This window comes from Australozyma saopauloensis, chromosome 5, assembly GCF_035610405.1.
Source record: "Australozyma saopauloensis chromosome 5, complete sequence".
NCBI classification, from domain to species: domain Eukaryota; kingdom Fungi; phylum Ascomycota; class Pichiomycetes; order Serinales; family Metschnikowiaceae; genus Australozyma; species Australozyma saopauloensis.
The window spans coordinates 1053793-1073272 of NC_086135.1; the positions used below are offsets into that span (position 1 = coordinate 1053793).

Sequence of the window (19480 nt, forward strand, 5' to 3'; positions counted from 1 at the left end):
AAGCGTACTTCTCTCACACAACCAGCACGACAGTATCTATACATGAAAGAAATAAATACTCAAATTCAGTAGAGCCAATGTGTGAAGCCTGGCAAACCAGAACAAAAAAAAAATAATGTAGTTTCGGCGGGCGACAGAGTGGTCGCCTCGTAGGAATTTTCCTCCTTTACACGCCTACATCATCTGTACATTGGACTTGTGCATGTCTCAAATGAGCTTGAGATTTAGGGCCTCGATCGTGAGGGGTTATTTTTTCATTTCTGTCTCAAAATGGATACCAATTATTCGATTTCAAGTTGTGTCAAGTATCGGGTCAATATTCATGTATTCTATCTGGTTCGTATTCAATGTGCCCAACAATAATCTCATACCAAAAATTAATGATGAAATATAGCAATAAACTCGAAAATGGGAGTTACATATGTGAAAGCAGTGTTGGCGAATTAAACTGTATGGCTGTCAGTGCACCACCATAGCACGTTCAGGTTTCTGGGGATACAGACTTGTAAAGAAGAAAATGTCAAGATATTTCACGAAATCGCGATGGAAGTTCTTTAATGAAAGTAATCGGAAATATAAACTCCAGATTCAGCCAGAGAATTTTCGCCAACTTCACCAAATAATTTCAAATTTGGGTCTGCGAGGTGAAACTGTGAACCGCCAGGAAATCATGAAACGCAGCCAACTACCAAGAAGCACAGAAAATCCCATTCCTGGAAGCGATGATCCGATCTGCTGCAATGTTCATCTAATCCATTCATATACTCTTGCCCATACTTGTGGTTCCCCTTTACGAACCTGCGAGCTTCACATTCTAGAGCCCTCACAGCCAGCCATCCTCCGTAGAACCTAACCAAGCAATATACCACCCACTTTCTCCGAAACAAAAAAATTACACACCACCCAACCTTCTTTATTGAATTGCTCCTGAATTTACCTACCTTTGTATTGATCCGGCGCAAAAATTAATCCGTTTTGTCCTCTCTCATCTAACCTGCTTGTTCCTGTCTCGATAAGGTTCGCATCCAAATCAGGCCCCAATTATAACTATTGATCTTTAATTGATTAGACAACCCTACTCTATCCCTCCCCAACCTTAACCCTACACACTTTGCATATGCTCCTTTGACCTGGCAATCCATCCAAACCGTCCTTCTCGCCGTACCCTTCAATTGTCTTAACCCATGCGTTCTCTAATTAAAGGACATCGGCGTTCTGATTCGTCAACGTCAGACTTGAGCTCGCCTGTAGATCAAACTCTTGTTCGAGGGCCGCCACCCAGAACAGATGCGTCTCCCAATATCCCGTATCTGCCATTGCATATGACGCCGCCTCCTACGTTTGGTGGGTCCAATCAATCAGCCATGAGTTCACCCAAGAAGCTACTAACGCCCATCAAGAAGATGTTTGGCCACCATAGCAAAAATGGGAATCTCAGCGCGACAGTAGACTCTCTCAACCTGGTGGTTTTTGGCGAGTTCGAGCCGCCCAAGGGCCGAAAACCAATTGGTGCTAATTCTCTTACCAACTTGGCTGACCTACGAAACCAGCCTTACCCTGTGCATAGCCCCAAAATTCATGGATACCGTTCCCTGTCACTGCTTGAGGCGCCAAGCCAGATCAAATTCGAACAGTTGGTCAATGTGCAGCCTCCAAAGCTAGCGCCCAGCGGAGATAGCTGGTCAGATGGTTCACACGAAGTTAAGCCACAAATCAAGAAAACCTCCTTCACTTTCGATTCGAAACTGGAGCTAGATACAGTGGAGTCTCTATTGGAGCCCGATGTTCTTGCTTCTGGAGCCTCTATAGACTCGGACTTTCTCCCACCCTCAAACAAAAGCACGTTCATGTCGTCAATTAAAGCTGACTCAGAGACTCTCTATGAGGCAGATGACGACGAGCGAGACTCTGATACCTCGTCGCAGTTTTCTTTCGTGAAAGACATGGTGGGCGGAAGAAACACGTCCATCAAGTATTACAAGACCAAGTCACAAATGAAGAAAGCGCAACCCACAAAAGACTTTTTAGGTGTGGAGGATCTAGCTTTCGATGATGAGGATGCAGGTTCAGATTACGATTTCGAAAATAATGGACTCGATGATGATGACATCGACTATGACGACGATGGGGGCTTTGAGGCAAACGATCGCTTCAATGATTTCTTGTCCGAGGAGTCAGTTCCAATACCTCACCCAGACGACGAAATTCTCAAACCTCCAACGCTTGTTGTCAGAAACGATTCTGGAGGTGCTTCATCTTCATATGGTCAAAGTGATTACGATGACGAAGATCGCTTCGCTGGCTCCCCTATCAGAGATGCTAACAATTCGTTTAGTCAGCTATCGCAAATCCGCTCTCCAGGTTATGGCGACGATTTCCTTGACTCTTATCTCGACAAGTCCCGCCTGCCCCTACCTATAACAACACGTTCTCTGGATCTGAGTCTTCCATCTGGTGGAAAACAGACGGCTGACCTGGAAAGGCAACAAAGTCTTCTACTTCCGGGTGATTTGGCCCAATCAGGACTCAAAATTAGTCTCAGAGAAAGTGGAGATCAAGTGACCAATGTAAAGAATCTGAATTTGGCGGAAAAGCGTAAATCTATAACAGACATGATGGGAATTCTTGCGTCTTTAGAATCTAAGCCCACACTGTCTGAGGAGCCTGGCTCCGTCTCCTCAGTATCGAATATCTTGTCTATGCTAGACAAATTGGAAGACAATAGCGAAAAAGTCGAGAAGTCGGATAATACAAACGCATTTCTGCAAGTGAAGGCAAGCCTTACTTCTCTTGAGCAATCTGTTTCGGCAACTTCGCCCGAGGCAAAAGCACAAATGCGTCAATCGATCGCAGATATGATGAACACACTCTCTATTCTCGACAACCATCTCGAAAAGAAGACGACTTCTGATAAGTATAAAAGCAAAATGTCCAAGAAGCCATTCAAAGAAGCAACTCCCTCTAGAAAGCGGTACTCCTGGTGCAATGAAGGTGAGAAGCCAGGCGTTTCGGTTGATAATGGCTATGATGAGAATGGTTCCGAGAACCTCAACGGATCCCTTGACCAGGATCTTATCGATGAAATCAATTTAATACCTGAGGATTTTGATTTTGATAACCAACCACAAGCAGAACACAAAGATGGATCCGGGTTCTACAGATCAAACTCATACAATAAGAAGCCCGAGAAATTGGTGAAAGACTTCAATTATCAAGACAACAAGATCCACACATCATCAAAAACGGTCACTTTCTACCGCGGAAATCTGGAACACTCACTTAATGCCATTCCCAGTAGAATGGGATCAAACAAGTCGATGACATCATTTACCTCCATTGATGATCAGGACTACGATGTGCAATATGATACGGCAAAAAAGCATGTTCAGTTCAGGAACGGAACACATCACCTTCACAACGTACACGTTTCTTCACCACTTTACTTTATGAGTAGTGACTCAATAAGTAGGAGGTCGAAGAATTTGGAGTCAATTGATGAAAGCGACATTGCAAGTATCTAGCATGTCTTCTATTTAACTGGGTATAAAGTAATGAAATTATTAAATTTATTCATATCATTCTAGAAATGCTATTCATTGTCTACCTAAGCGGTATATTTCCCCTTGTTGTTTTGCATCATGTAAGAATTGAAGTCATATCTGCCACCTTGGGTATAGTCGAAGTAGCTGCCATCGTCGCGAATAGATAGTTTTGATATGAGATTGATTGGATTTTCCTCCTCAATATCTTGCCACTCTGGAGATTCTGGATGCTTTCTCCTGGGAGGAATTCCCTTGCGTGCAACCTGGGGAAGCCTGTCTTTGACAGCCACTGGATTTTGCTGGTTATTAAGAGGTACACGCGGAATGAATGTTTTGACCTGAAAATTGGAAGTAGATCCTGCTGCCCAACTATTCTCGGAGCAGTCGCTCTCTTCAGAAGCCGTGGAGAGCACTGAATTCCGACGTTGTCTCTGCATTGGGCTTCTTGGAGTTCTTATCAGGTTATTTGATTTGACCGATGAAGATTTGTTCCATCCACCAATGTATGTAGAGTAAATGCTCAGCAAATCATCTCTCCCGTTATCAGTTTCTTCTTCATCGTCAACTAAAACAACTTCAACCTTTTTACCATCTCTAGTGTTCTCGATTACTGACTTGTACAGAAGAGTGGAGTCTTGGCGCTGCACTAAGCAAACATCATACTTTTCTTTGGTCAAGTCGATGGTCACACTCTCAACTTCCGAAGCTGCAGTTGATGCTGTTTCATGGCCGGTTCTACTTGACTTATAGCTCGAATTAGTCTCGGATGCTGGCTGGTTGTTGTAGTAACTAGGATGCGACAGAGTTGAACGAGCAATTTGTTGTAAGCGGTCAGAGTACGAAACTTTATATTGGAGCTTTGGAGAGGTCAATGGTGCTGGACTAGCAGTCTTGAAATCAACAGCGTACTCAACTTTTTTAGGTGGCTCATTAACAGTCATTTTAGCCCCCATTTCTAGGATGGAAGCATCATTATCATTTTCTTGAGACTTGTCATTCTCGGTGACGGATTTGACGTTTTTCTTCACCAGAGGAAAGCTGAAGTCATCATTAGGATTAAGACCGGCTCCAAGATCAAGATGTCTGTTGGACCTAGTATTCGATGGAGGTTCTTCGAAATCAAGGTCGGCAATGTTGATGTTGAACATGGACTTCTGACGGGTATGTCTAATTGGCGAGCTTCCGCTTGCGATAGGCGTAGCAATGGCACCCATCGACTTGCTGAAGGGTATGTGAGTTTTTTTGAATTGTTTGGCTTGAAGGTTTGAGAATTGAGAATTGAAGGACGATTCGCTATCGGAGTCAGTAGAATCGTTGGCGGCACTCTTGAAGATATCTCTCAGGAAATGAGAATTATAGAGAGCTGGGCTTGATTTATGCTTGAGAGGACTTTCCTCCAAAAGTTTTGGTATTTCAATTTGTCCTTGAGGAGTCATATGTCCCAAAACTGACTTCCTGCGAGTACCTCGATTCTTTTGAGATCTGGATTTGGCTTCTTTGTCATTTGTCAAATTCAGCTCATCGTTAGGAAAGTTGAAGCCCATACCCAAGCCTATATTGTCATCAACAGAGGTTAACTTTTCGAGACTCTCATCAGTTCCTAAATTTGCAGTTTCATTGTTGGAACCAAGAGGGGAATTGGGTAAGCTCTTCTCGGACTCTTTTGTTGTTGTGTTTGAAGCTAATTGTGTATCCGTCATGACAAGAGAGGGTAATTCCTTTTGTGCCAGCTCCCTAGAATCTACGAGTGGAGTCGTATCCTCAGAGAGAGCCTGAGGAATATTTTCTTCAGGTGTATCTGCTTTGGAAAGAGAATGATCATTTATGCTAAGAGTTGACTCAATTGACTTTTCTTGTGAAGCTGGTGGCTCGAGTTCCATCTCATTGGAAATAGGAGCCTGCTTCGTCTGGTCTATAGTAATCAAATTTACCGGCATTGACCGACCCGGTACTGCTGTAATTGATCTCGACATTGAAGCACAGGTCTTGATGAAAGCATCACCAATTGAACTAAACGAACTGACTGAGGACACGGTGGACTCATCAGAAAATGTTCGCTTGTCAATCTTGAATTGCGCAGACTCACCCATGTAGAGCATGTGGTGAATTGCATTGCTGTTTGGAAGGCGTAAAGGTTGTATAGGGTGATCTTGTTCTTCAGAGTCAATCCCGGAATTTTTAGCCTCATTTGGCACCATGTTAATTTTTGAGTGTTCTGGTGTAGCACTCAAAGAGTTAAGCTGCGATGAAGTTTCTGAGCTGAGTGGTAATTTTGTGTTCACTGGCTTCAGCGACTTAGCGATGGGCGCCAACAAAGGCTGGCTGCGTGATGTTGGCATTGTAGCATCTCTAGCCTCATTTGATGGACTGAAAGAATCGGAAGAGATTCGTTTCGACAGAATAGGTTCGTCAAAAACCGGACAGGGCGGCAATTCCTTGGTTGGACTCAGGGAAATCTTACGCATGGACTTCTCTCTGATAATGCTAAGCTGATGCAGGAGATGCACATTGTTTTTTTCTGCAAACTTGGCAATCTTTTTGCGATTGCCCAGGGATGGTGGTTTCTCAGGACTTTGCAGACGTGCTCTAGGCTGTTCGAAGACAGGTGAGCTGAAGGTCAGGTTTTCGTCGCCGTCCAGATTCAGATCATCCGAATAGTACGGTTCGTATTTTTGTCCATTGAATATCATCCTCGTTGGAGCCTTCTTTGCTTTCTTTCCATCCGGAGAGTTGGGGACACTCTTGGATAATCTGGGTGGTAATTGCAACTGAAACGGAATGGGATTATTGTGGGGACCAGTAGCAACATGAAGTTTCTTAGAAAGAGGAGATTTTACCAACTTCTTGAGTTCGCTTCGGTCAAACGTTTGCCCATTGGAGCATATGAGATCATCAAACGAGTGAAATGATTGAGTAGCATGGTGGTAGAGATCGCGACGGTTAGCTTTGCTGGGAGAAGCAGAACGAGCTCGTCTTTGTGGCGAGCCCGGTTCAAAAGTTTGAATCATCTTGGCCGAGAGACTCTTCTCAAGTTCTGAACTCTAGTGGTGGATTTAGCGATAGACGGAAGCAAAGACTTATGGAAAGGCGAAGAATACCCACAGAGGCGGAGTACAGCTCGTGAGATGAGAAGGTTTTGAAGTTTGTAGTAGTTTCTTCTAAGAAATCTGGGTAGTGACAGAACAAGAAGCTTAGCTGTGAGAGGTGTTGAAATTACTGTTTGGAAAAAGGCCTAATCGGGTAAGTTAATTGATCGATCGTCTTGACGCACGCCCAAGAAGGATGTCGCCGCATGCAGGAAGGTATGTCGATACTGTATTCCACTGTATAGTATAAAGCCAAATGTGGAAACGAGCTTCATTGTATGGAGTCTTGAGATACATTCTCGTATTTAAAGTTGAAGCATGTTCTGTGTAGAGTGACTGCCTCGCTTACTACTAAAGATAGCCGCAACATCTTAGATTGAAATAAGGTAGACCAAGGGCTCATCGAAGGTGCGTCTCATGTAGATAGAATAGAGAATAGAGTTTGATGTTGAGTTTAATCGTTTAAAGAGTCATGATAGGATCCTTTCTTATGAGTCGGCTGAAGGACCGCTTCCAATGGCATTCTTGAAAGTACTTGAATAAAACGCAGATAAATGGAGAGTTATATATGTCAGTGCTGGTGGAGGACTCATCTACACGTTCACCTTCATCTGATACGACTAAGGCAAAATTGAGCCCTACTCAGAGATTCTAGTGATATAGTGTGATAAATTGCAAACCTTTCGAGATTTCTTACGTATCCGAACCCTCATGAGTCGTCTCGAAGTGTCTGAGGGTACGATAGCGACCTTGCCTTTCAATTGATCAGAGAAGAGTCTCAGCTAAGGCATCTGCGAAAGGTCCCGAAAATTTCTTAGGTCGTACAGAGACAATGAAGAGCAAAACAAATCCCAAATTCATGGTAAGGTACATTCTACCGTCAGTTCTATTATTGCATCTCACTAATTTTTGGCTAGGCGTTTGGAACTCTTAGTAAAGGAGATGCTTGAAGCGTCCGTTTCAAATCCCGGGTTGACCACAAAATCAGCTATTGCAAGCTCTCCAGATAAAGAATAATTGATAGGCCCCCATATGAAAGTCGTGGTACTCGTAATCTTCCAGGGTCTAGTTTGACACAGACACCTGATTTTCCTGCACGCTGCCATTTTGCAGCCATTTTCCCCTACTATAAATTGAAACACCCGCCTCCGTGTCCAATTATACCACACGAACTTCTCTTTTTTCTTCAAGCAATGGCCCAAGAAAACTCCCCACGCAAGGCACGCCCTGCCGCCGGCCCCAACGTATCTGTCTCGGCCCCAGTGGACGCCAATGGCCCTTCCACGAATACAATTTCGGCGCCAAGTAATACAAACAACACCACCAACACCCCTACCACCACCAACTTCCAGAACAAGGCGGTGAACAAGGCCAGCATCGACCGTGTCCTCCAACAAAGAAACACCGCCGCCAAGATCGGACTCAAGTGTCTTCCTGATCAGACCAAAGATGCTTGTGACCGTAAGGGGGGAAAGTTCACTATGATCTTGGCTGGATGCCGCGGAACCGGCAAGAGTACCTTCCTCAATACTCTTATCGGCGAGAGCCTGGCAAAGGAGACCAAAGACAGGATCGACGGTCAAGTTCGCACTCGGCGCTACTCTCTTGTGGAGTCCAAGTTTGACTTGGACCTTACCGTGGTGGACATGCCTGATTTTGCTGCCAACATTGACAACCAATACACCTGGCTTCCTATTGTCAAGTACATCGAGTCGCAGTTCCGCCAGTACTTGCTCCAAGAGGAACAGCCAAGGAGGGAGTTGCTCACAGACTCCCGGGTACACGTGTGTGTCTACTTCATCTCACCTACCAACACCGAATTGAGCACCTTGGATATTGAGTCTATGAAAGAAATCTCCAAGCGCGTCACTTTGATTCCTGTAATTGCACGTAGCGACACTCTCAACAAGGAGGAGTTGGTTCACTTCAAAGGCATCATCAACAGAACTTTGCAGGACAACGAAATTGACATCTCAAAGTATCTCCAACACGAGAGCGTGGCAGAGAAGCTTGCACAACATGCGCCTTACGCCATTATTGGTTCCAACACAATGTACAAGAACGCCGACGGCAATTTCGTTCGGGCAAGAAAGTACGGCTGGGGCATGGTCGAAGTTGAGAATGCAGAGCACTGCGACTTTGTTCACATCCGCGATTTGTTGATGCTGGACCATATGCTTGACTTGATGAGCGCCATGGACCACTACTACAACTCGTTCCGCACCGAGTTCTTGCGTGCTCGTATTCGCAGCCAGAGGAAGTCTGGAGACGAAGCTGAGCAGATTGGCGCTGCCGCCGAGGATGGTCTTGCTTCGTACAAAGTGTACAATCCACTCCTCACCCGTGAGTCTCAATGCCACCTTGAGAAGTACTCTGGTGAGGGCGAAGCGCTCGACAAGGAAGTGCGCCTGCGTTTGGAGAAATGGAAGACAACTGAGGAGGTCCGCTTGCGTGAATGGAAGAAGCGTATCCACAACATCCAAACCACTCACAATGCTGATTTGGATCAGTCATGGCAGAAGATTGACGCATTAGAGAAGGCTATCCTTATGATTGACCCCGATGAGAAGGACAATCTTCAAAGGCTTTCTGAGAGAGTCAGAGGATTGTCCGTACAAAAAGCGGCTGTTGACCAAGAGAGCATCGTTGCTCCTAGTCTTTCTGTTGGTTGATGCCCTAATTACTTGCACCCAACCCAACTGCCAGGTACTGCAGGCAGTCTGGTGTATATCTATATAAGAGTGCGCATGTCCCACTCCGTGAAAAAAAAAAAAATAAAAAAATAGCTCTTACTGGAACGAGGAAAAGGAAGAAAAGTGGCGACCTCAAAGTGTATGTTCAAATCGTGATCTATTACTTGCTCACAAACTATTTAGGATGAATTTTTTATCACTATATGTTTTTTCTGGCATCTCTAATGTTAGAGCTTTTCAGCTCAATGAATACAACTTTTGACAATTATCTGATGAGTTTGCGAGCAACTACCTAGGACTATCACTAACTTTAGATTACCGATCATGAACGTCTTGTTGAGATCTTTCTCTGTCGTGATTGTGTTCTTTTTCTGATTGAATCTGAACACTGTTCACAGAATTGATCTTGTTGTAGCCATTGTAGTAAAGTTTAACTCGTAAACAGTGCGATCATGTGTCGCTTCCAATGTTTTTAGTGGAGTTGTGTTATTCATTGAGGCTAGTCCTCTTCCACAGCTATATCGATCGACCATAGAAGAGTCAACCACTCCGACATAGTGTTGTCTTAACTCTTTTCATCTATAGGCTATCGTATTCGCGGACAGAAGAATTCTCTCTTGTTTGTTCCAATAGTCTTGAAAGGTGTGCATTGTGTTTCTTTCCCCATATTATCCACTCACAGATACACTTAAGTTCTCCTTAATCTAAGCTTATCCTGGTCAAGAGCGACAAATAAAAGAAACGTTCCTCAAGTATTGACTCGGGTATATCACAGTACAAAGTTTTTTCACATCAATTCCAATACCCCGGTTGTTAGATCAGTTTTATGATGAGTGAAGATACACCCCAACCACCAGTGATTGATAGCGCAAAGCCACCAGCTGCCGAAAGCACAAAGCCAAGTAAACCAAAAGGCTCCAAGAAAAACAAAAAAGCTTCTCTGAAAAGCAAGTCTTCCGCATCCAAAGACTCAGCACTAGAACCACCCAAAGACGTCACAGACGACAAGAAACCACAGAGAAGAGACGTACACTTCATTCTCGACCATTCCGCATGCACGCTTGGTTTGGGTAACATCGAGAGATGGTTCAATAAGGACTTTGCGCAGTCGCAAACGCCTCATCCAGAGCACATACATTTGCATTTGTATGTTCCACAGTACACCCTTCGCGAGCTCGATTTCCAGAGAAGAGGGCCTATGGTGGGAATTTCGCTGGCTCAAGAGGCTATCAAACTCATTGATTCGCTTTTCGAGGCGGAGGCCAGTGTCGGTGGCAGCGGTAATGAGGATGTGTTGGGCGATGAACTAGAGCTTGTAGATGCGCCCCAAAACACAGAATTCGATCTTGCAAACTGCCCCATACAATTCAACATTCACATTGAAGAAATCTCGCAGCTGTATCCGAGCTGGGAAAACTGCTTGCGGTACCGTATGTGGCATCCTAAGCAGGGAGACTTGCCTCATATCCACATTGCCAACGAGGAGGAGCAGATGGAGAGACAGGCCGAGATCTCGCTCCGTCTCAAGAACTTGATTCGCTCGTGTATTTATATGACCAAAATGAAGCACAAGGACCAGCCGGCCCCTTCGGGTGACCACTGGAGACTAGTCACAGAGGACCAAGCCACCAAGGTTTGGGCGACTTCTTTTGGAGTCGACTGTCTTAATGTCAATGAGGCCGAGCTGCTTCTATTCCATGCAAACGATGTGACCCGCTTCGAGTTGGTCAACCCAGGCGCCGAGTTCTTTTCGGAACAAGATGTCTTCGATAGGCAGGCACCTGCGGTGGGTTTGCACAAAAAGGTAGACACCACCGAGTATCGGTACGAGAGCATAGAAAAGAAAAACGACGAGAAGGGCAAAAAGAAGGGCAAGAAGAGTTCTGCAAAGAAGAAGGATGCAAAGGACGGCGCGGAAAACGTGAAGCCTGCGTTTGTAAAGGTCAACGGCGTCAGCTACGAGGACTTTGACCAGATCAATTATGCGCCGCGTACAGCCACTGTTCCGCTAGTTGAGAGTCAGTTTCTTGAGTCGAATGATCGCCCAATTGAAACCGAGTGATGCCTCTCGCTGATGAAGTTCTAATGTTATGAAACAAAGCGTAGATTTGAGAAATGGAAAGTTGTATTTCTCGAATTGTTGGTTTTGATGTCACTACACTTCCTTCACTCTCAATTCAACGGGAGAGAGTCTTCATGGAATACACACATATACCTTCAGCCGCGCCAATAAACACCCTGCACCAAATGAATGTAGTTTTATTCAATCTTTTTTTGTAATTTAACTTCTCATTGATATCCCCTAGCTCAGATTGTAGTATCATACCTTTCTGGAACTACTATGAACTACCAACCACGAACCATCAACGAACAACCAGAAACACACACCCAAAAAAAAAACCCAAAACAACTCTCCCATAATCCCAAAACATTTTTCACTCCCAATTTCCACCCTAAAAAAATCAACCAAGTCCCACCAGATCGCGCTTTTCCTCTCCTCCACCACCCGGGTCCACCCCCATACACACTCCTCTATTGTCGCTACTACAACCCACCAGCTTCTCTCCAAAACATGTCTCGCCAACCCACCAGAGAAGAAATCCAGCGATATCTCCAACGGTGGCAGCAGCTCAAGTCCCAGTATGGCGACCAGGCGTCCAGCGTGCCGGAATTTGAGCAGCTCACGAGGATTATCAAGTACATCCAAGCACAGGCCATGCAAAGACAACAACAACAACAGCAGCAACAACAACAGCAACAACAACAGCAACTGCAATCACAGAAACCACAGATGGGTGCGCAATCACAGGCGCCTCCAGGAATGGCCCAGCAACGGACGGCTCCAATGCCACCTCTGGCCCAGGCAAACCTGCAATACCCACGTCAAACACAGGGCCAGTATCCCGGCTCCAACCAGCCCCAATTCCCCGACCTGCAGCAGCAGTCCATGGGCCAGAACTATTCCCAGGGCCCTCAGCAGACGAACTCGTACATGGGCGGCCCAATGGGCAGTCGGTTGTCTGATGGGCCAGGTGCCAATTCGATGGGTGGATTCCCCGGTTCCCAGGCGGGAGTGAAGACTCCGGCGTCCGCGTATTCCACTACACAAGTGAGCGCGCTGCCAAGTATGAATCCAGGCAGTATGAACTCAGGTGGTATGAACACCGGCAGCATGAACACCGGCGGCATGAACACAATGGGTGGCATGGGCGGTATTGGTGTCAATGGAAGCAGCGGAGTAGGCGGAGGAAATGGAGGCAGTGGAATGAACGGCGCCAACGGGGCCGCAGGATCTTCTTCGTTTCCAAGTAATTCATTTAATGGAGCAACAGAGAGTCCATTCACTGGCCCCCAAATGCAGCTCTTCAAGCTGCAAACACAAGTGGCCAAGTTCTTCACTAAATCCGCAGGCGGCTTCCAGCCCATCCCAAGCAACCTCTTAGAAGCGGCCACAAATGAGCGCCTGGCTATGAGCAACTATAATGGTAACATGAATCCAAATGCCACCACGAATGGTCCTGGTTCGGGCGCAAATAGTTCCGTTCCACCTTCAGCAAACCAAAATCTCTCAGCAATGTCTCCGGACGCACAGTTCCAGCCACAGCAGCAGCAACAACCGTCCCAATCTCAGCTGCACCAGCATCAACTACCACATCAGTTGTCGCAAAACCAGACTCAGACTCAAGGACTACCACAGCTGCAACAATTGCAACAACAACAACAGCAACAACAACAGCAACAGCAGCAACAACGCGCTGTTTCCGGGGGCGCACGGCCTGGTCATATGGGCCCAAATATGGGTCCCGGTATGGGCGCTAACATGGGTGTCAATATGGGCGACTCGCCTGCTCTAGGACTCACAAATTCTGTGAATACCCCGCTAGATCGTCCCGATTCTCGCCGTGATCCCCGTAGAAGTAGTTTTGCAACATCAAATAAAACTGTTGGCACTCCAAAGGCTGGCCCAGTGGAGTCTCGTGGTGTTCAAGCAGTAATGTACCCACCAGAACCTCCGGTAGAATTCGAAGACTATGTTGCAGATAAGGACATCTCCGATCAATTGGTGTTGCTGGTATCCAAGCCTGGGTCTCAAGTTGACGCATTTCTGCTACCAAAGGTTTTTAACACAACCATGCAAGACATCCCTTTTAGCGGTTTTCATGCACCCCAAAGCAAGCTCCGCTTGCCATCTCTTCTTCCCTATGGTATTGATATTAATGACCTCATGAGTACTAGGGAGTATTTCATCAGCTTAAAAATTGATGAGCGGATCACTCAATTGAAAGAACACTACGAGAAATTGGAGGATCTGCCTGAAAAGGATATGATCACGGTTGAGCTTACACAGCTTGAGCTTCTCCCGCACCAAAAAGAGTTGCGTGGTACTATGGCTTCGCAACTCTGGTACAGTAAACTTCTTCTTCTAAATTCACACCCAAATTTCTTGGCCAAATTTCCAGAGCTATCTCTCCAAAGTGTTCTTTCCACAGAGGGCCTTTACAGACAACAATTGAATTCACTCGTTCAAGCGCAGAATGCTAAACATCAAGGCCTCGTTAAAGAGATTTTGAGCTCCAGCGGACAAAGAAAAGAAAAGATTTTGGGACGCCGAGATAAAATGGAGAAGCTTCGTGTCAAAATCAACAGTTTGCATGTACAAACAGCCAAGGAAGAACAGAAAAAGATTGAAAGAATGGCCAAGCAACGTTTGCAGGCTTTGAAACTGAATGATGAAGAGGCTTATATGAAGTTGTTAGACCACACCAAGGACACAAGAATCACCCATTTGTTGAGCCAAACAAACCAATTCTTGGATACTTTGGCCCACGCAGTTCAAACTCAACAACAGGATACTGCTAAGAATTCTCTGTTGACCACAACCACTGAGGAGACTCCCGCGCCCGAGGAAGAAAAACGACAAAAGATTGACTATTATGAGGTCGCACATAGAATCAAGGAAGAGGTGACCAAACAACCTGAAATGTTAATTGGAGGCACTTTGAAGGAATACCAATTGAAAGGTTTGCAATGGATGGTCTCTTTGTTCAATAATCACTTAAATGGTATATTAGCTGATGAGATGGGTTTGGGTAAAACAATTCAAACCATTTCTCTTCTCTCGTACTTATACGAAGTGAAGAAAGTCGAGGGCCCCTTCTTGGTAATTGTCCCGCTTTCTACCTTGACAAATTGGAACATTGAGTTTGACAAATGGTGTCCTGGATTGAAGAAAATTTCTTTCAAGGGTACGCCAACCGAAAGAAGGAACATGCATCATGACATCCGCACTGGAAACTTCAATGTTGTTCTCACTACCTTTGAGTACATTATAAAGGATAAAAACATTCTCTCTAGAGTCAAATGGGTGCATATGATTATTGATGAAGGTCATAGAATGAAAAACTCTAGCTCCAAATTGTCCGAAACATTGACACAGTATTACCATAGTGACTACAGATTGATTTTGACAGGAACTCCTCTTCAAAACAATTTGCCAGAACTTTGGTCTTTGCTTAATTTCGTTTTGCCAAAGATTTTTAACTCCGTTAAATCCTTCGACGAATGGTTCAACACTCCATTTACTAATACCGGTGGTCAAGACAAGATAGAGTTAAGTGAAGAAGAAACTTTGTTGGTTATTCGAAGATTACACAAAGTTTTGCGTCCCTTCTTGCTCCGTCGTTTGAAACGTGATGTTGAAAAAGATTTGCCTGAAAAAGTCGAGAAAGTTGTGAAATGTAAAATGTCTGCCTTGCAACAAAAGTTGTATCGGATGATGTTGAAACACAATGCAATTGTGGCTGGTACTGATGAAAATGGTAAACCAATTCTTATCAAAGGAGTTAACAACCAGCTCATGCAATTAAGGAAAATTTGTAACCATCCGTTCGTTTATCAGGAGATCGAGCAGCTTGTTCATCCTCTGATTGACACGAATGACCTCATTTGGAGAATTGCCGGTAAGTTCGAGTTACTTGATCGGATCTTGCCAAAGTTTAAGGCAACAGGGCACAAAGTCTTAATGTTTTTCCAAATGACACAAATCATGAATATCATGGAGGATTTCTTGCACTTGAGAGGTATGAATTACATGAGATTGGACGGTGGTACTAGATCAGACGAGAGAACAGTTCTATTGAAAGCGTTTAATAATCCAGAATCAGAATGCTTCTGTTTCCTCTTATCGACTAGAGCTGGTGGTTTGGGTTTGAATTTGCAGACTGCCGACACCGTCATTATTTTCGATTCAGATTGGAATCCTCATCAAGATTTACAAGCTCAGGACCGTGCGCATAGAATTGGTCAGAAGAATGAAGTCAGAATTTTGCGTTTAATCACTGAAGATTCAATCGAAGAGATGATTCTCGAAAGAGCGGCCGCGAAACTTGAGATTGATGGCAAAGTTATTCAAGCTGGAAAATTCGATAACAAGTCTACGGCCGAGGAACAAGAGGCCTTACTTAGGGCTTTGATAGAAAAAGAGGAGGAAAGGCGTGTAAACGGAACCGAAGAAGAGCAGGACCTAGATGACGATGAATTGAATCAAATCATTTCGAGAAACGACAATGAATTGGTGGTATTCAAGGAAATGGACAAACAAAGAATCGAAGATGCAAAAGGAGAGCCATACACAACAAGGTTATTCAACGAACTGGAGCTACCTGAATGCTATAATCAAGATCCTAGGACGTTTTTCAAAACTCATGAGCAAATCAATGAGGAATACGGGAGAGGAACCAGAGAACGTACAATTGCTGTGTATGATGACAATTTGACCGAAGAAGAATGGCTTCAGCGTATTCAAGGCCTTCGCTCAGACGATTCTGAGGACGAGCTGCCAGTTAAGAAGAAGAAGGGCCGCCCACGGAAGAACCAGCGTGCCCCCGACTCAATAATTGACGAGCTCGAGCTAGATGATATGCAAGCCACTAAAAGACCGAAAGTGGCAGCCGTTTCGACTAGAGGAAAGAGAGCGCGTCCAGGTAGACCAAGACTGAAGGCCAGTGCTAACAGAACCACTCCCACTGTGGACTTGCTACCAGCAGAGGAGCGGTTGCAGCTTCAAAACAATATGGAGCTTATCTACGGCGCTTTGCTTGACTACAAAGAGAGCGATCGAAAGCTCAGTGACTTGTTTTTGGTCAAACCATCCAAGCGTTTGTATCCTGACTACTACGTGTTGATCAAACACCCGCTCGCTTTGGATATTGTTAAAAAGAGAATTGGGAACAAAACTTACTCTCAAATCCGAGACTTTTTGGAAGACGTTCATCTCATTTTCAGCAATGCCCGCATGTACAATGAGGAAGGGTCTATTGTTTATCGAGACGCTCAAACTCTCGAGCAGTTGGCAAACGATATGTATAAAGACTTATACCCCGATGTGTCCGAGGAGGACCAAGAGAAGACACTTGATTTCTCAGACTTTGATAAAGCACATCTGATACGACCAAACGCTGCACGTTTACCACTGCATGCTGCTAAGAAATTGGAGAGTGAGAGTGGATCGGACGAGGTATCAAAATCGCAAAGCGAAGCCTCGTTGAGTGTGATGAGCGACAGCGCACCGCCAGCGTCAATGGCTCCTCCAGTCTCCAACGCACCGCCAGTGTCGATGGCCCCGCCAATAGCCAACCCTCAACCTGTGTCGTCAATTCCTCCGCCAGTTTCAATTCCGTCTCCGGTAGCAAATCCTCCACCAGTGTCAATGCCGGCTCCTCACATGCCAGATTCACAGATGGACATGACTACCCAGATTGACAGTGGATTACAGGACATGATTACAGACCCATCCAACATGGATATAGATTTGGACATGAATTAAATAGAGTCATTAAATTAATACACACGGCAATCTGTTCACTGCTCGCTGTACCGCGGAAGCTCCTCGTCTATCTGAGAATTGTTCACAGCATCGTTGAGCACATCATCCACCACAGACACAAACTCCACCACGCCGCCATCTTTAAACACGGCCTTTCCGTCGAACCACTCGCCCTTGGGAAACCCACTGCATGAGCCGTCCGGCGGACTAAAAAAACGAAATTGCCAATAGTTTGGTCCAAACCACGGAGATTCTAGAGAATGTGAAAAGCGAAGCGACCGAGCCCGCGAAAAGTCCACCACAAACGACGACACGTCGCCCTGAGAGGCAGTCACAAACACGAACCGGCGGTTTGTGACGTAGAGCGACCCGTCGCCAACTTTGATGCGTACATTGATATCATTGAGTGGATTCCGCAGATTGATCGCTAAAGATTGTCTGGTAGAAGCGCTCAGATAGCGGATGATTTCGCCCGGAGCAAGTTCAAAGGGCGAAATGCCTTGGTGTGGAGGAAGCGCATTTACAGACATGGTGGCAGAGAGATCATTCAGAGATATGGCTGCAAATATATAGGCAGGTCGCAACATGGACGGAGGAATCACAAGAGCCTTGGCAGGAAAAGAGGCGCAAGCATAGATGGAGAAGGCAAAATGCGCGAGTTGTTGAGGAGAAAGAGATGGTGATTTTTTTTCTTTTCATGAATTGATTCAGTGGAATGGTGGTGTTTCCGGTGAAATTGGTCAGGCAATATGTGTACAGTCTAGATAGATAAGAGGCATGAACTTTTCGAATTTTAAAACTGGTATAGAAATGAATGTGGAGTGGGATACAAGTTGTGGCATTTATATGAGAAGAGTGAAAACTTATTCTCGTTTAATTTTTTAGCTCTTTCAGTAGCTCCCGTTCAGATAGTGATGGACCACTACTGGACAAATAGTTCCCCCTAGCGAGAATAATAACTAAACCCATCTTAATAACAAAATCTCTTTTTATAATCAAAAAATAGTGTACTGAACCAAGCTCAATACCTGACCACCTAAATTAATACATACTCAATTCATTTTCACTTCTAGCCTCATGTCTCACTCATATATACCAAATCCTACTGCACTCATATCACATACACTCATATCACTTATTCCTCGCGCACACTATCCCAAAGCCTACTATGTACCATGAATCTACGATCATGGAACCCCAAATTGCTGCACCACTTCCAGTCAATCACAAAGTTTAAAAACGTCTACAACTTCAAATACCTCTCTGACCCAGAAACATGCCAAAAACTAATAGACCGCATGGACCTCCGACGCAAGTACCCGAAATCAAAAGGTAATCTAGATATAGTCGATGTATTCCCCGGGCCAGGCATTCTCTCCTCCATGATAAACCAGGAATTGCAGCCGCGCAACCATGTCATTCTAGAAAAGGAAAAAGACCATGTCTCCATATGGGACAACCTAATGAAGACCCTCAAAGACAATGGTGGAAACCAAGAGAACTTCCGCTTTGTCAAGGAAGACGGGTACGAGTGGGAAACGTATAATCGGCTCATTGAAGAGAAGAAGATCATCACTCCAAAGGTCGAGAACCGCTCCAGGATCCATGACGAACTCTTGATCGTCGCCAATCTTACTTCTTCCTCCAGCGGCGAGCCGGTGTTGGCGCAGTGGATCCAGTGCTGCGCGCATCAGAATTGGCTCCAGAAGTATGGCCGTGTTCGGATGTTGCTACTTGTGAGACACGATTCGTCGCTGAAGTTTCTATCGACGTCTGCTTTCCCGAAACGCAATCGAGCTGCCCTCAAGAGAGATGTCTACACCGAGAGCCATTTGTTGGCTGTCTCGGACATTGTCAGCGATACTGCGCTCACTCCAGGAGAAGGTTTTGATCCACATTTGCTCTTTGAGGAACAGCCGATTGTCATCAGTAATGGCGCCGTCGCTCCTTCGCCTGGTGACTTGTCTGTTATTGAAATTATACCGCGCGGCGATCTTGAGGGCTTAAATATTTTCGACATTGATCACCTCTGTCAGAGTCTCATGTACAAATCGCAACTTCCAGTAGCTGAGGCTCTATCTATGGTAGGTCTTGGTGCGTCCGAGGCGTTGTGCAGTAAGATCCGTCCAGAAATTCTAGCGAAGATCCCCCGTCATTTGACGAGAGACGAGTTCCTTGAAATCTACAATGCTTACACAGTTTGGCCGTTTAAAGCAACATTCGAAGATACAATTGATATCCTTATGGAGGATTCCAGATCTTATTGAGTTCACTAACTTTTCAGTAACTATGCATGCTTCTTCTTCATAAATCGTGAATTTATTCGGGGTGGGT

The 19480-nt window shown here is 45.1% G+C and overlaps 7 protein-coding genes across 7 annotated transcripts; 5 read left to right on the forward strand and 2 right to left on the reverse strand.

Annotated features, from left to right (window-relative positions):
* Positions 1–1184: 1184 nt before the first annotated feature.
* On the forward strand, positions 1185–3521 carry PUMCH_004360 (uncharacterized protein; the record flags this gene model as incomplete). The annotated part of the gene is made up of 1 exon (XM_063023298.1): positions 1185–3521. The coding sequence occupies one exon, from the start codon at positions 1185–1187 to the stop codon at positions 3519–3521; it is 2337 nt and encodes a 778-aa protein (XP_062879368.1).
* An 83-nt stretch (positions 3522–3604) lies between these two features.
* Positions 3605–6550, reverse strand: PUMCH_004361 (uncharacterized protein; the record flags this gene model as incomplete). The annotated part of the gene is made up of 1 exon (XM_063023299.1): positions 3605–6550. One exon carries the CDS (start codon positions 6548–6550, stop codon positions 3605–3607), a length of 2946 nt encoding a protein of 981 aa, XP_062879369.1.
* A 1271-nt stretch (positions 6551–7821) lies between these two features.
* Positions 7822–9300, forward strand: PUMCH_004362 (uncharacterized protein; the record flags this gene model as incomplete). The annotated part of the gene is made up of 1 exon (XM_063023300.1): positions 7822–9300. One exon carries the CDS (start codon positions 7822–7824, stop codon positions 9298–9300), a length of 1479 nt encoding a protein of 492 aa, XP_062879370.1.
* Positions 9301–10147: 847 nt separating this feature from the next.
* On the forward strand, positions 10148–11383 carry PUMCH_004363 (uncharacterized protein; the record flags this gene model as incomplete). Its single annotated transcript, XM_063023301.1, has 1 exon — positions 10148–11383. The coding sequence occupies one exon, from the start codon at positions 10148–10150 to the stop codon at positions 11381–11383; it is 1236 nt and encodes a 411-aa protein (XP_062879371.1).
* A 279-nt stretch (positions 11384–11662) lies between these two features.
* Positions 11663–17146, forward strand: PUMCH_004364 (uncharacterized protein; the record flags this gene model as incomplete). The annotated part of the gene is made up of 1 exon (XM_063023302.1): positions 11663–17146. One exon carries the CDS (start codon positions 11663–11665, stop codon positions 17144–17146), a length of 5484 nt encoding a protein of 1827 aa, XP_062879372.1.
* Positions 17147–17181: 35 nt separating this feature from the next.
* Positions 17182–17733, reverse strand: PUMCH_004365 (uncharacterized protein; the record flags this gene model as incomplete). Its single annotated transcript, XM_063023303.1, has 1 exon — positions 17182–17733. The coding sequence occupies one exon, from the start codon at positions 17731–17733 to the stop codon at positions 17182–17184; it is 552 nt and encodes a 183-aa protein (XP_062879373.1).
* A 588-nt stretch (positions 17734–18321) lies between these two features.
* On the forward strand, positions 18322–19413 carry PUMCH_004366 (uncharacterized protein; the record flags this gene model as incomplete). Its single annotated transcript, XM_063023304.1, has 1 exon — positions 18322–19413. One exon carries the CDS (start codon positions 18322–18324, stop codon positions 19411–19413), a length of 1092 nt encoding a protein of 363 aa, XP_062879374.1.
* Positions 19414–19480: the final 67 nt, after the last annotated feature.